The sequence below is a fragment of the Lepidochelys kempii genome, chromosome 2 (genome assembly GCF_965140285.1).
Source record: "Lepidochelys kempii isolate rLepKem1 chromosome 2, rLepKem1.hap1, whole genome shotgun sequence".
In the NCBI taxonomy this organism is placed as follows: Eukaryota; Metazoa; Chordata; order Testudines; family Cheloniidae; genus Lepidochelys; species Lepidochelys kempii.
Genome location: NC_136381.1, coordinates 35,760,526 through 35,776,441, shown reverse-complemented (window position 1 = coordinate 35,776,441; position 15,916 = coordinate 35,760,526). Strand labels below are relative to the sequence as shown.

General features: G+C 38.8%; 1 protein-coding gene across 2 annotated transcripts in view; it reads right to left on the bottom strand.

The window, feature by feature from the left end:
• LRP12 (LDL receptor related protein 12) overlaps nucleotides 1–15,916 on the bottom strand; it is a 106,778-nt gene that overhangs the window by 32,812 nt on the left and 58,050 nt on the right. For both annotated transcript variants that reach the window (XM_073330339.2, XM_073330338.2), the window contains one exon: nucleotides 1,975–2,110. In XM_073330339.2, the coding sequence (XP_073186440.2) occupies nucleotides 1,975–2,110 (136 nt within the window). The remainder of the gene's footprint in view (nucleotides 1–1,974; nucleotides 2,111–15,916) is intronic.

The following is a 15,916-nucleotide window of genomic DNA, read 5'->3' as shown; positions in this document are numbered from 1 at the left end:
GGATCCTAGATATCCACATGCTTGTAATTCCCCACCCATACCAAGCATTTAGGCTATTGCCCCTGACACTTAGCAACTTCTGTGTTTGACAGAATTTTAGCTTTCATTTTAAAAAAGGTTTTAACTCTTCTGGTTGCAAAGATACTTTTTATAGGCCCAATCTCTAAGGATTTTGAAATCATATTAAGATATTTTATTTAAACCACGTCTCAACATTGTTTCAGCTAAAGCAGCTTCCTATGATTGGGCTTGCCATTGTAGATGGAGCCAAACTGTATGAGAATTATTATTTTTAAAATAATTTGGCCCTGTCTACACTAGCTGACTGAACTGTGCTAGATCCTGTGCTAGATCCACTAAAAAGATAGTTGAGTCACGAGACTCCATTACCACAGAGTGGTTTGGCTCCCAGCCTTACATATCTTTGTGCCTGGGCAAAAGTAGGCCAGTGCAGAGAACAAAGCACTAGACCAGAAACGCTAATAAAACGCAGTACATTGACAGAAGGAAGCTAGTGCTGACGTATAACAAACCTTATAAACCTAACTTAGAATAAAGATTTTAGGAAACATTTTTTGTGGTTGAACAGTGGCATCCACTGTACCCTGCAACTTCATGACATGCCACTGCAAAAAAAAAGATTTGGGTAGAAATAAAAGCTCTGAACTGAAACAATTTTTAAAAGACTACATTCTTAGCCAAATGTTTATTTTGATAGAACCCTTCTTTCTGCCTGGGTCAGCAAGTCTGCACTGGGAACAAACAAAACCCGCAGCTAAAGCAGTTTCATAATCAGCACTGGACAGTGTACAGTCACAGTTCTAACTTGTAAGTTGTTGTTAAAACAAATTTTGATTTCCCTGGAAGTTATGGAGGGATGGTGAGTGTGTGAACTGATAAGTACATGAATATATGGTACAGAAGACAGGACATTATTTCCTCTATAAACTTACAAGGTATATGAAATAGATATCAAAAAATAAAAGTAAACCTTCAAAAATGTATAACTGTTGCCTGTGATTACTTTAGATTTCTAGAAGATGAAATCTATCAACATTGCAGCATTTTGGAATTTCCCATGTACTTTTTAAAAAAACGTTGACAAAACTGATGGATCGTAGAGCTACAGAGAAATTAAAAGCAAATTGAATAAGTATGAAAGCATGACCACTATTATGAACTTGTGGTTTAAAAAAAATTAAGCCAAAAGAAATTATTAATGGAAAAGCTGCAACAACTTTGTCTCTTCAGCACCAATGACTACATTAAAATGATCAAGTTTTCCATTACAACTTACCACTGAATGCAGGCATTATATTTGACATTTATAAAATTAGCATTCTGTTTATTCCTTCTTTTGAGCACTTACATATAGAGCCCTGCGCATATACAAAATTTGTATCTGCATCGGATCCACAATCCGCAAAAATGATCCATGGGTATCCACATCTGGCGACCTGAGGATATAAAGTGGATATCCACGGATTTTCAGGGCTCTACTTACATAAACCCTGAATAACTTACTTGTACACCCAAAACTCCTACCACTTTCTCTGAGAAATTTGCATCAGATTTTCTGAAGTGCTCAGACCCAGACCTCGAGCCATGTTTCAGGTCTTCAGAAGCACTCAGATCCCATTCATGTATCTAAATTAAGTGACCAATTTTGAAAAAAACAACTCAGCATTCAGTAGCCCCCATTCCTTTCAATGGTAGCTGCTGGGTACTGCGCTCTTTTGAAAATCTCGGCCTTTGAGTACAGCAAGATTGCAGAATTGGGCCCAGGTGACAAATGCTACAAGCAAAAGTAGAAGTAAAATAAAATAGCTGTAGAAAAATATAAAGACAGATCTTGGGGTTAACACTACAAATACTGAATTTTGAATAGAGGAGGCTGAGAAATAAGTAATTCATAATTAGCAATATGCAATTAATGACTATTCAATACACCAGGGTGGTACAAAGCAAAATTACCTTATAGTGATGATTTCCCCTGGGTTTGCATGGATATACCAGCTACAGTTGATTCTGGCAGGATATTCAAAAGGCCAGCCTGGACTCGTGATTACCCCACTTGGTGCTCTAATTTGTTCTGGACTATCTCCACAAGCTGAAAGATATTGAAAGCAATTTACTCACTACATATTTCGAAAACTAGCAAAACAAAATGAATCAAGGTTTACCAGAAAATAAAATAAAAAATTCTACTTTCACAGATTAAAACCATTGTATCAGTAGAAAGCAATGACATTAAGTCTGGATAACAACAGCCAGTATGGCCCATGAAGGGCACAGGTCAGAATACTTATCTAGAAAGAGGTGTTTCCTGGCTTCCAATCCATGCTCAACTATTAATCCCAACTGTCGCAATCTTCCTCCATGCCCTTAGTCTTACTACAAGCAACATACACCTGAATTTCCCCATCTGTAGAATGGGGATATCACTATCTAGCTGGTAAGGGTGTTACTTGGATTATCCCCCATAGGAGACTTTGGTGCAGAGTATGCCATTTTCTCTAATTCACACTAAAAGATTGGAAAGAATCTACCACAACCCTTTTAATGCACACCGCCACACTCCTCCCTCTTTTGCTCAGAGTTTCTCTTCAATATGAGAATTGGAACATCCCTGAAAATCTGACTCCTGATTTGCATGGGATATGCTCACCTTTAAGAAAGCAATACTGTCTAAAGTGAGGCATACAGTAATGTGAAACATGATGCATTCTTTCAGTAAAATTAAACTATGGTACTCAGACACTATAGATGCTTTAGGAAAGAGTGCAATAAAGAAAAAAATAATAAATAGGTGAAATCCACCTGTGTGTGGAGAGCCAGCACAAAGCCCATCCACCACTTAAACCATATTTTGAGGAGTACGTTGGATTTAAGTAGTCTGTATGGAGGTGAATTTTCCTCATGATAGCAAGTGCTTTGAAAGCAAAGTACTGATTGTGCTCAATATTAGAGTCAGAGTTTAAGGTCAGAAGGATTCACCAGATCATCCAGTCTGACAGCCTGTATATCACAGATGAGTACCATGCTGCACACACATATGAAACCCAACAAATGAAATCAGGCCAAAATATTACAGCCCACAGGAGATAAGATTATTAAATGCCACAGACAGAGAGTAGGAGGGACTGAAGTGCACCAATGCTTGAGAAAAGGTTAAGTCTGATAATGCTGGTGAGTGATCTGATCCACACACTGTAAAGGAAGGCGAAAAAAACCGAACAAACCAACACTGCCAACCTGACCTGGGAGGAAATTCCTTCCCAAATCCACATATGATGATCAGTTAGACCCTGAGCATGTGAGCAAGAACCAGTCAGACAAGCACCTGAGAGAGAGAATGCTCAGTGACACCTCAGAGTCCTGGCCCACCCTGCCCAATGTCCCATCTCCAGTAGCGGTCATCTCTCATTCTCTGATGCTCCAGAGAAAGGAAACCAGCCTCTCCCTCCAAGAACCATTTGGGGGGATCCATTCCTGACCTCTGCAGGTGGTCACTTGTCAAAACCTTTGTTTAATTGCATTTACTTCTGGGACTCATTCCACCTCTGGACTGCAGTGACTACAAAAAATATTTCAGCTTTGCTCTCATGATCCAGGTAGCCACTATACATAATTATACCGTATAATTCAGTCGTGTTTTTCTCTATACCAATTTTGCTAACTTTTGCAAGGTTATTGCAAATCTTGCTACACTGTTTTTAATTTAAGCCCTAGACAAAGCCATTTGAACACTCCAGAAGCTCGGCTTTCATTTTCAACAGTTCATTGCTCTCCTGGTTGCAGATCTGATTCAAAAAGCAGAAGGCACATGGAGAATTTTTTACTATAAAATATCTCAATTTTGCACACAATTTTTTTTGAATGTTTCGAATTGGCAATATTACTATAATTTCACCTCATATATTCCCACACACTAGAGGTAGTCAAACTTTTACAAGAAATATGAAATTTTGGGAATCATTTTCATTATGGACTGATTTTTTTCAAAATTGTTTTGTGGATTTATAGATTTTTGTTTCAAAGTTGATCATTTTCAAAGACAACATTTTCAAAATCATTTGGCTATGACCAATCAAAATTGGCAACACAAAAAATACAACAAATGAACACAAAATAATTAACAAAAATGTGAGCTAAGTGGTCCAGAGAGGTTTCCGGGGTCATATAATAATGGACCACATAAAAGATTCAATTTATAATCTGAATAAAAAATTTTAAGACAGTTAACTGGTTTCACAATTCCCGCCCCCCACCCCAGAAACAGGCCATTAAAAAAAATAAAATAACAAAAAACCCACCACATTTTTGTTTAAAAATGATGGACTAACTCTTTAACATACACACTATAGTTGTGATAACCTCCACCCGTTTCCCAACTTTAGTATTCTGGTATGGCACAATCAATGTAAATCCATTTCTTTCAAGAGCTATGAAGTTTAAAAAAACATTCAAATACTGGCAAATGTGCTTACCTTCTCTTTATCAGAATAAATATAATCAAGCAAAACAAGTTCATTTTGAGTACAAGAAAAAATTGCTTACAAAAAGTAGTAATTTTTTTAAAAAGCTATATAATTAAATAGATGAGTTATATAGAGGTGCCATATTTATGGTACACATAAGATTTGGCTAACTATATGGCAAAAAAAGCAAATATCAAAATAAAGAAATATATCTTTTTATTCATTATTCAATAAATTGTTCACTTAGTAAAAGTTAATTGGTTTAGTTTTCAGGAAACCCCATAGGTGGTGCTCTTACCCCATTATACTTTGGAATGTTACATGCATTTCTATGTGCTAGCACTGAAATACACACTGTTTGTGTTTGATACTCATGTTACTGACAAGAATCAGACTCCGTGAATAGCAAGAAAAATGATTTTTAAAAGTTTACTATTTTCCTTGAATATCCTATTAACATGAACAAAAAACCACAGAGTAAGAGACGAAAAACACATCTAAAGATTTTAAATGAAACGTTATTCTTGACAAGTACTTCATTACTGACAAAATACATATCTTAACTAAAAGTAGTTTATTTCAAGTAAAACACACACAATTAGAAAATCCATCTGGTTTTGCATGTTTGCAACCTGACATATAAAACTTTGCTATATGACACATTTTAAGAAACTTTTGAATTTGCTTACATATATAATATCACGGCAAGTGAAACACTGTTAGAACCCCAACATATGCACCAAAACACCTGTTCATCAAATTTGTGAAACTGAACTTTCTAAAACTCTACATTCATTACAAGACATGCATAACTCATTTATTAAGAAAAGGTTGTCCCCAAAACAGGCAATAGCTGTAGATCTGTTAAGAAACTGTCTTACAACCTCTTCCCATTCTCAATACGTTTCCCCCTGTACAAAACTCCCCAACCACCCATAATTAACTTCTCCCAGCCATTTGCTAAAGAAATTAAATTGTAACAGTAAGTCATTTGTGCAAATGATGGCACCAAAAACAATTTTCACTTGTTATGCAAGTTTTTTAAAAAACATAGACATGAAAATTCTGTTCGTTTAGTATTATCAGTAAGAAAGTTGCAGTATTTATTAGCTATATAACTGACAAATTCCACAGACCGGTATTAGCATAAGGCCTTGAAACATGGCAAAAGATTGTTTCAATGCCTTAAAAGCATGTACATTGAAGCATATTATGACTACTGGGCATGAGTAGGGCCCTACCAAATTCATGGCCATGGAAAACATGTCACGGACCACGAAATCTGGCCTCCTCCCATGAAATCTGGTCTTTTATGTGCTTTTCCCTATACAATACAGATTTCAAGGGGGGGTGGGGGGATCAGCGATTCTCAAATTGAGGGTCCTCACCGAAAAGTGAGTTGCAAGGGGGGGGAATGTCACAAGGGGGTCACGGTATTGCCACCCTTACTTCTGTGCTGTCTTCAGAGCTGGGTGACCGGAGAGCAGCAGCCATTGGCTGGGCGCCCAGCTCTGAAGGCAGTACCCTGCTAGGAGCAATGCAGAAGTAAGGATGACAATACCATACCATACCATGCCACCCTTACTTCTGTGCTGCTCCCTTCAGAGCTGGGCGGTCGGAGAGTGGCGGCTCCCAGCCAGCAGCTGCTGCTTTCCAACTGCCCAGCCCTTAAGGCAGTGCTGTCGCCAGCAGCAGTGCAAAAGTAGGGGTAGCAGTACCATAAACCTCCCCCCTTCAAAAACCTTGTGAGCCCCCCCCCAACTCCTGTTTGGATCATGACCCCTACAATTACAACACCATGAAATTTCAGATTGAAATAGCTGAAATCATGAAATTTATGATTTTTAAAATCCTGTCACCGTGAAATTGACTAAAATGGACTGTGAATTTGTTAGGGCCCTAAGCACATCAGAGGCACCACAACCTACTGCGTGTGATTATTGTTCTTAAAGAGAAACAGAATGGGAGATCCTGTAACATACATGGTTACCTGCTAGGGTTTTTATTGCTTCCACTAAAAAGAAAGATTTTTAAAGCATTTTTATGCTTTAAATGCTGGATTCTACAATATATATATATTCTTAGAGTGAACTCCGCATCTTTATCCATTTGAAATGATGCTTACATTTCAACTATAAGTGCCTTTCTCTAACTATCAGCCTGTTAAAAACAAAATCAATTAGAATGAAATTTTCTGAGTAGCTCAGAGTAGGCATGGCACTTAAATCCAAGAAGTCTTAAAAGTAGGGCTGTCAAAGTGATTAAAAAAATTAATCACAATTAATCGCGCTGTTAAATAATAACAGAATACCGTTTATTTAAATATTTTGGATGTTTTCTATATTTTCAAATATATTGATTTCAATTACAACACAGAATACAAAGTGTACAGTGCTCACTTTATATTTATTTTTGATTACAAGTATTTGCACTGTAAAAAAACAAAAAATAATATTTTCAATTCACCTAATACAAGTACCGTAGTGCAATGTCTTTATCATGAAAGTTGAACTTACAAATGTAGAATTATATAAAAAAAACTGCATTCAAAAATATAAAACAGTGTAAAACTTTAAAGCCTACAAGTCCAATCAGTCCTACTTCTTTTTCAACCAATCGCTCAGACAAACAAGTTTATTTACATTTGCTGATAATGCCATCAGCTTCTTGTTTACAATGCTGTCAGCTTCCTGTTTACAATGTCTCCTGAAAGCGAGAACTGGCGTTCTAATGGAACTGTTGTAGCCAGCATCACAAGATATTTACGTGCCAAATGCACTAAAGATTCATATGTCCCTTCATGCTTCAACCACCATTCCAGGGGACCTGTGTCCATGCTGGTGACGGGTTCTGCTAGATAACAATCCAAAGCAGTGTGGACCAACGCATGTTCATTTTCATTATCTGAATCAGATGGCACCAGCAGAAGGTTGATTTTCTTTTTTGGTGGTTCGGGTTCTGTAGTTTCTGCATTGGAGTGTCTCTCTTTTAACACTTCTGAAAGCATGCTCCACACCTCGTCCCCCACAGATTTTGGAAGGCACTTCAGATTCTTAAACATTGGGTTGAGTGCTGCAGCTATCTTTAGAAATCTCACATTTGTACCTTCTTTTCTTTTTGTCAAATCTGAAGTGACAGTGTTCTTAAAATGAACAACATGTACTGGGTGATTATCTGAGACTGCTATAACAGGAAATATATGACAGACTGCAGGTAAAACAGAGCAGGAGACATACATTTCTCCCCCAAGGAGTTCAGTCACAAATGTAATTAACACATTATTTTTTTAACAAGCATCATCAGCATGGAAGCATGTCCTCTGGAATGATGGCTGAAGCATGAAGAGGCATATGAATCTTTAGTGCATCTGGCAGGTAAATACCTTGCAATGTCAGATACAAAAACGACGTTCAAATGCCTATTCTCACTTTCTGGTGACACTGTAAATAAGAGTGCAGCATAATCTCCTGCAAATGTAAACAAACATGTTTGTCTTGGCAATTGGCTGACAAAGAAGTAGGACTGAGTGGGCTTGTAGGCTCTGAAGTTTTACATTATTTTGTTTTTGAATGCAGTTATTTAACAAAAAAAAATCTACATTTGTAAATTGCACTTTCACGACAGAGATTGCACTACAGTACTTGTATGAATTGAAAAATACTCTCTCTTTTGTTTATCATTTTTACAGTGCAAATATTTGTAATAAAAATAATATACACTTTGAATTCAATTACAACACAGAATACAATATATATGAAAAAGTAAACAAAACATGCAAAATATTTAATCTATTTCAATTGGTATTCCATTGTTTAACAGTGCGATTAAAACTGCCATTAATTGTGATTAATTTTTTTGATTAATCGGCAGCCCTACTTAAAAGTCACCACAACCTATTCTTCATTTGAAAATAATTCTATATTTTACCAGCACAGTTAAAAAAACAAACAAAAAAACCCAAATTCTAGCAGTTATTTCTGCATATCACTGAGGGAATTTTCCTCCTGAAATGAGGAAGATTGCTTTTTGCCACAGGTAGAAAACTTTAACACTCTATCATAACCTATCACTCACATCACTCAGCCGACTACAAGACAGAAGCCTAACAATGTTGATACCAAACAGCTCTGTCTTAAAACATGTATAAATCTCTTCCTCCGGATCACTACAAACCTCACTATACTTACCATCCCACAGGTCTTTAACTTATCAGATATACACTCAAGTTTGTGTTCTTGTGACATGCCAGACCATTCATTGCTTGGCTTCTTAGCTTTAAGAAAAGTGTATTTCACTGAGGCTTGTTCTTGTTTGTCTTTCATGGGATGCAAGTAGGAATGCATAAATTTGACAGAGCTCACACACATCTGGTTTTTCTTGTCAATTTGCATTTGTACATGTGAGAGTAGATTTCTCTAGGAGTCACTCTCGGCACAGAATATTCAACTCAAATGAACTTCGGGATTTGATGTGCTGGAAGCAGATGGTAACTGCAGGTTAGCCGAAAACGTTTTTGAAATTCTATCCATTTTTGTTTTATACCAGATACTTTATGAGTTTTAATAATATAACACTTTATGTTAACAGGGTGGTTTTGGGAGCATGAGAGTGACAGACTGATGATGCTCTGGCACTAACCAGCTCAAACAACAGAGTAGCTGAATAAAAAGAGAAGTCAATCAGAAAATACTCCAGGACATACCTAAGCTTTGTGAAGGGGGAATGCAATTTGGTTACAATGGAAGGTGCAAAGGAAAACTGTAAAGACTGGTAGGAATTAGTGAGTGTTGCAGATTAGCTGATTTTATCACAAGTTTCTCTGAATGGCAAGGCTAGGTAAATGAGTTAGAAGAGTTCTAACCTAGAAAGTCTGCTGTACTGAGTGGCCTTAGTACATGATATCTGGTTCAGCAGTTCAGGTAGACTGCTGAAGAGGTGTACCCTGAATTTTATATGATAGCTACCTGAAGGAACAAACGAAAGCATTTACGGGACAGGCTGACACACTGCATAATATTAGAATAGTGGTGAATGGAAGTTCCATTTCCAAAGGAAGAATTAGGTAGATGTGCAATAAAAAGCAAGAATGTCCTGCCCAAACAGTGAAGCCAACTGGGTTATAATTAAGGTTAAGATTTTGTCATGGTTATTTTTAGTAAAATCACAGACCGATCACAAGCAACAAACAAAAATTCACTAGTGACTTCACTAAAAATAACCAGAGGGTAGGGTTGGGGGGAATGACAGCTGAGCCTCATGGGGGGGAGCCCCACCACCATGGGGGGAGGGTGGGAGCCCTGGCTGCAACTATGGTGGGGGGGGGGGCCTGCTCCAGTGCCCCACTTCAGCCCCAGCTGCAAAGCAGGGGTGCATAATCAAAGCTACGGGGGGGGGGGGGGGCAGGGGGGAGGACCTCCATAGCCACACGGGAGAGCACACAGTGCTGGCTCCAGCCCCGGCTTCAGCCACTGACCTCCGTGAGTAAATTGTATCCTTAGTTATAATTAATTGGGAAAATAGTGATGGAGGAAGTTGCCAATACATCCTTGCCAACTCTCAGTTTTACTGTGATTTATATTTTTAGCCTTTATTTAAAATATCCTGTATTTCCCATTGTCTTCCATACTCTCCCTGTTAAAATGGCTGCTGTCCTATTGTTTTCAGTTAAATTGATGTCAAGCAGCCCCTACTGAATAGGGTTCTATCCAGTGTGATCATGGGGAGAGCAAGCATTGAGACTATGGGTGCAATGGAATGTACAGGCAGAACACTGCACTGAAGGATAAGTAAAAATAGGATTTAAAAGAAGAGTGATAGTGGTGGACAGGGAGACAGGAATATGATAAGGAAGGGAGACAAACAAAAAGAACAGCAGCTTCCTCATTCCCAAGGTTTGAATAAGTTAAACACATTCCCCCCTTAAGTTTTTGCATTTGTGCATTTAAAGGTTACATTTTTTGCCTGAACTGATTAAACAAAGTTGGAGGAAAGAGGGAAATCTCCCTACAGCTTAATAAAATCAAAAGAATCCAAACCAAAAGACAAGTAGTGGTGCAACCAGTGAAGGCACAACCCATATAGGATTAGACCTTTGGAGAGAAAAGCAGCTGTGGGAACGGGCTAAGTTGAGTCAGTGGTCCTGGGATCTACTAAGAGAAGGGAATAAAGGGCTCCCTCCCCCCACAAGAATAGAGACATCCTGAAAATCATGAGGGAAATTTTGTAAGATGCAAAAGGCCAATACTAGTCAATTCCTGGGGAGGGGAAAAGAGGAAGAAAGTTGGGTGCCTAACTCCCAACTGACTTCTTTGAAAATCTCCTCCCATATTGTTTATAGGAACAGGATAAAGAAAAGGAGGACTTGTGGCACCTTAGAGACTAACCAATTTATTAGAGCATAAGCTTTCGTGAGCTACAGCTCACTTCCTCAGATGCATCTGAGGAAGTGAGCTGTAGCTCACGAAAGCTTATGCTCTAATAAATTGGTTAGTCTCTAAGGTGCCACAAGTCCTCCTTTTCTTTTTGCGAATACAGACTAACACGGCTGCTACTCAGGAACAGGATAGAATCTCTATATTCTGGTTGCTTGGTTAGTAGCTTAAGAAGAGAAAGAACCTGGCTATCATAGTTGAGGCCCACATATGGAATAGCAAGACACAGAGAATGAAGCAAGTATTCCTGTCAAGAACTGAGAGACTCTGACCCTTGTAGTTGTTTGATATCTCTGAGTGGTTAATCGCTCCTTGGTGGAGGGATGGAGATAAATTGAGCTAAGCAGGGACACTTGGTATAAAAAGTCACTTGCTGGGCCAACTCAAGAGCCATAAACAGAGGCAGCTAACTGGAGTTTTGGAAGGAACTGAGAAGAGGTTGTGACAGTCTTTTCTTTCAGATACAGTGCTCCTGAGATTTCAAGATGGCCTGAGACTGAACAGTGGTGGTGACCTGCAACATCCATGGCATGTTCTCATTCCCCTGAAACAGGATCAGAAGGTTCACCCCACCCCAAGTTCAAGGAAGAAAGGAGCTGGCCACCAAGGAGTTGGAGAGACAGGAAGTCAGTTGAGGCCTGGCAGTTCATAACCATCCGAGGCAAGAGGTCATGTGAGCATTCTACATGACTGCAGACTGATGAGGATGGGCAGGCTGTGCCCACCAGAGAGAAGAAGACCAGGAGGAATTCCATATAGCTAGAAGTTTCCAATCGATACCAGGCCCTCAGTGTGGAAACTGTGGAAGATACCTCTCAAGATGCAGCCAGTCCAAGGGGATGGAGAAATGTACATCCACACCTGTGGATGGAAGCTCAGCCCAATCTGTAAGAAAAAAAATCAAGTTTCCCACAAAAAGTTCTCCAACTGTTCAACAAAGACAGAAAATCCTTGTTGAGGATTCAATACTCAGAAGAATTGAAAGAACACTTTGCAAGGGAATTGGACAACAGGACAGTGTGCTGCTGCCTTCCCAGAGCCAAGACATAAAATATCACTCTAATATTGGACAGGCTTGTGAAGTTGTTGGGCAAGGATCCAATGGTGATGGTTCACATCAACACTAAAGACAATGTGTTGTGGGATAGCTCATAGATAACAGATTACTTCAGGAAACTTGGAAGTGTGCTGAAGAAGAAGAATATCCAGGTGATAGTCTCCAAGATCCTTCCTGTCCCATGAGCAAAGGAAGACGGAGCAGAAGATGCTGGAAGTAAACCACTGGCTAGGTAAGTGGTGTAGGGTAGATGGTTTTGTAGAATATTGGTCCCCTTTCTATGGGGAGAGAGAGTAGCATTGTGTGGATAGGTTCCCTACAACTGGAGTGAAGATTATCTCCTTGGGAAGAGGCTGGCTAAAGTAATCAAGACAGTGTTAACAAAAGGGGAGGGTAGAAAAGGAAGATGAGAGCTCTGAAAATAGAGCACTGAACAAAAAATTGATCAAGAAAGGACATGAAAAGAAGAAATTCATGAACTGCCTTAAGCACAAATGCAAGGAACATGAATAACAAACAAGATGAATTCAAATTGCTCATTTATGAACACAAATTAGAGATCTTGTTGCTATCACTGAAACCTGGTGGGATGAGTCACATGATTAGAACATTAATCGATGATTATAACCTATTTAGGAAGGATTAAATGGGAAAAAAAGAGAGGGGAAGTATCTCTCTCTGTCACAAATTGCATTACCTGTTTCCGAATTATTGATTACTCAGAACAAAATTATCTCAAATGTTTATAGATCAATGTCATAACAGACAAAGCACAAGATAGGATATTACCTGGTGTTTGTCACAGCTCAAATCAAACTAGCGAACAGATGACTGGCTCTTTATACACCTATCTATAACATGTATGAAAAAAAGCTGTGAGATCATGGGGAACTTCAATCTGAGTGACATATTGTGGTGGTCTCATACTTCCATTACTAAAACACCCTTAGGAAATTATTTAAAACATTTAGAACATCTAACTCAAAACGTGTTGCATCCAACACACAGGAATTCTATAGTAGACCTTGTCTTGACATCTAAAGAGGAACCGATCACAGAACTGAAAGTTAATAGCAGCTTAGGCACAAGTGATCATGACTTGAACACATTTATAATGTGCAAACAGAATAAAGTCCAGACAGTAATAAAATATATACTTGGTGTTTTAAAAGGGCCAATTTCACAAAACTGAAAACAACTATCAGCCAGATCAGCTGAGAGGAAGAATTTAATCAGAAAATGTGAATGATAATTGGGAATAGTTCAATAACACTTTACTGGATGCCAAAAAAAACCCCAAAATCAAGGGAAAAGGCTATATTCATTAAAAAAACTGGCCTGGTTAAAGGGGAAGTGAAGGCAGCTATATATTATTTTAAAAAAAAATTAAAACAAATAGAAGGGTAAGCTGATAGTAAAGAACATAAATCAGAAGCTAGGAACTGTAAAAAATTGATAAAGGAAGCAAACACAAGAATAAATACATGACCAGCAGAGGAGGAGTTTATAAAAGTATACTAGAAACAAAAAGAATCCTGCCAGTGGTATTGGTCCATTACTCAATGGAAATGGCAGAATTATCAATAATAATGCAGAAAAGGATTAAGTGTTCAGTAAATATTTCTGTTCTGTATTTGGGAAAAAAAGATGTAGTCATATCATATAACATTCTTACCATCCTTCACAGATACTAGTGGAATGGAAAGTAGCAGCTACTAAAGTTAGACATTTCTAAATCAGCAGGTCCATATAACTTGCATCCAAGAGTTTTAAATGAGCCAACTGAAGAGCTCACTGGAACGTTAAAGTTGATTTTCAGTGAGTTCCAGGAAACTAGAAGAAAGCTAATGTTGCACCAATATTTAAAAAGCATAAACAGGATGACCCAAGTAATTATAGGCCTGTCAGTCTGACATAGATCCTGAGCAAGATAATGGACTGGCTGAAACAAGATTTGATTAATATAATTAATGCCAATCAATATGGGTTTATGAAAAATATATCCTGTCAAACTAACTTAGTATCTTCTTTTGCTGAGATTACACATGTGGATAATAAGGGTAATAGTGTTGATGTAACAGACTTCTAAGACATTTGCCTTGGTATTGCATGACATTTTGATTAAAAAACTAAAGATAAATTGAACATGGCAAACATTAAATGGATTAAAAGCTGGCTAACTGATAGGTCTCAAAATATAACTGTAAACAGGGAATCATCGTCAAGTGGGGTCCTGCATGGATCAGTTCTTGGCACTACATGGTTTAATATTGTTTATTAAATGACAGAAAACAAAATCATCACTAAAAAAGTTTGCAAATAACAAAAATTGGGGGAGTGGTAAATGATGAATAGAACAGGTCACTGATAAAGATAGTTTGGTAAGCTGGGTGCAAGCAAACAATACAGTACACCCTCACTATAACAAACCCCTGGGGATCTGAGCTATTTAGTCCTTATAGCCAGCGGTTCATTACAGGTAAAAAGCACTGTTGTGGAGAGGGGCAGCTGAAACCTTGAGCCCCGCAGCAAAGCTGAGAGCTCCTCAGGCCCCCCATACTCCTCCTCCTTGTGGCCCTGGAGGAGCTGTCTGCCCTCCTCCCTACCACTTGCAGCCCCACCACCGGACTGGACAGCAGGCAGGACTGGAGGTGGGATCCAGGGACCAGGTTCGCTATAGCCCAAGGTTCACTACTGCAAAGGGGGTTATAGTGAGGTTGTATGGTATGCATTTGAATAGTTAAATGTAAACATATACATCTAGAAACAAAGAATACAGGCCATATTTACATGATGGTGGGGACTATCCTGGGAAACAATGACTTTGAAAGACGAGGAGGGTATAGTGGATAATCAGCTGAATGTAAGTTCCCAGTGTGACGCTGTGGCCAAAAGGATTAATGTGATCTTGGATACATAAAGAGGGGAGTCTCAATTAGAACATAAAAATGGCCATACTAGGTCAAGAGCAATGGTCCACCTAGTCCAACATCCTGTCTTCCGACAAAAAGAAAAGGAGTACTTGTGGCACCTTAGAGACTAACAAATTTATTTGAGCATAAGCTTTCCTGAGCTACAGCTCACTTCACTGGATGCATTCCAACAGTGGCCAATGCCAGATTCATCAGAGGGAATGAACAGAACAATAATCGAGTGATCCATCCTATGTCGTCCAGTCCCAGCATCTGGCAGTCAGAGGCTTAGAGTAGGTCTACATTGCAATTAAAAACCCATGGCTGCCCATGCCAGCTGGCTCAGGCTAAAGGGCTGTTTAACCACAGTGTAGATGTTCGGGCTTGAGACCAGACTCCAGGACCCTGAGAGGTGGAAGGGTCCTAGAGCCCAGGATCCAGCCCAAGCCTGAATGTTTACACTGCAATTAAACCATCCCTTAGCCCGAATCCAACAACCCTGAGTCAGCGGGGCACAGACCAGCTACGGGTGTCTAACTGCAGTGTAGACATATCCTTAAGGATACCAGAGTATGCAGCTGTGTTCCTGACCAGCTTGGCTAATAGATGTTGATGGACATATCCTCCATGAACTTATCTAACTCTTTTTTAAACGCACTTTTACTTTTGACCTTTGACAAGTTCCATAGGTTGACTGTGCGTTGTGTGAAGTACTTCCTTTTGTTTGTTTTAAACCTGCTTCCTATTAATTTAATTGGGTGACGCTCTAGTTATTGTGTTATGTGCGGGGTAAACAACACTTCCTTATTCACTTTCTCCACACCATCCATGATTTTATAAACCTCTCATATCTCCCCTTAGTCCTCTCTTTTCCAAGATGAACAGTCCCAGTCTTTTTACCCTCTCCTCATATGGAAACTGTTCCATACCCTTAATTATTTTTTTTTTGCCCTTTTCTGTACTTTTCCCCATTTTATGTATCTTTTTTTCAGATGGGGTGACCAGAACTGCATGCAGTATTGAAGGAGTGGGTGT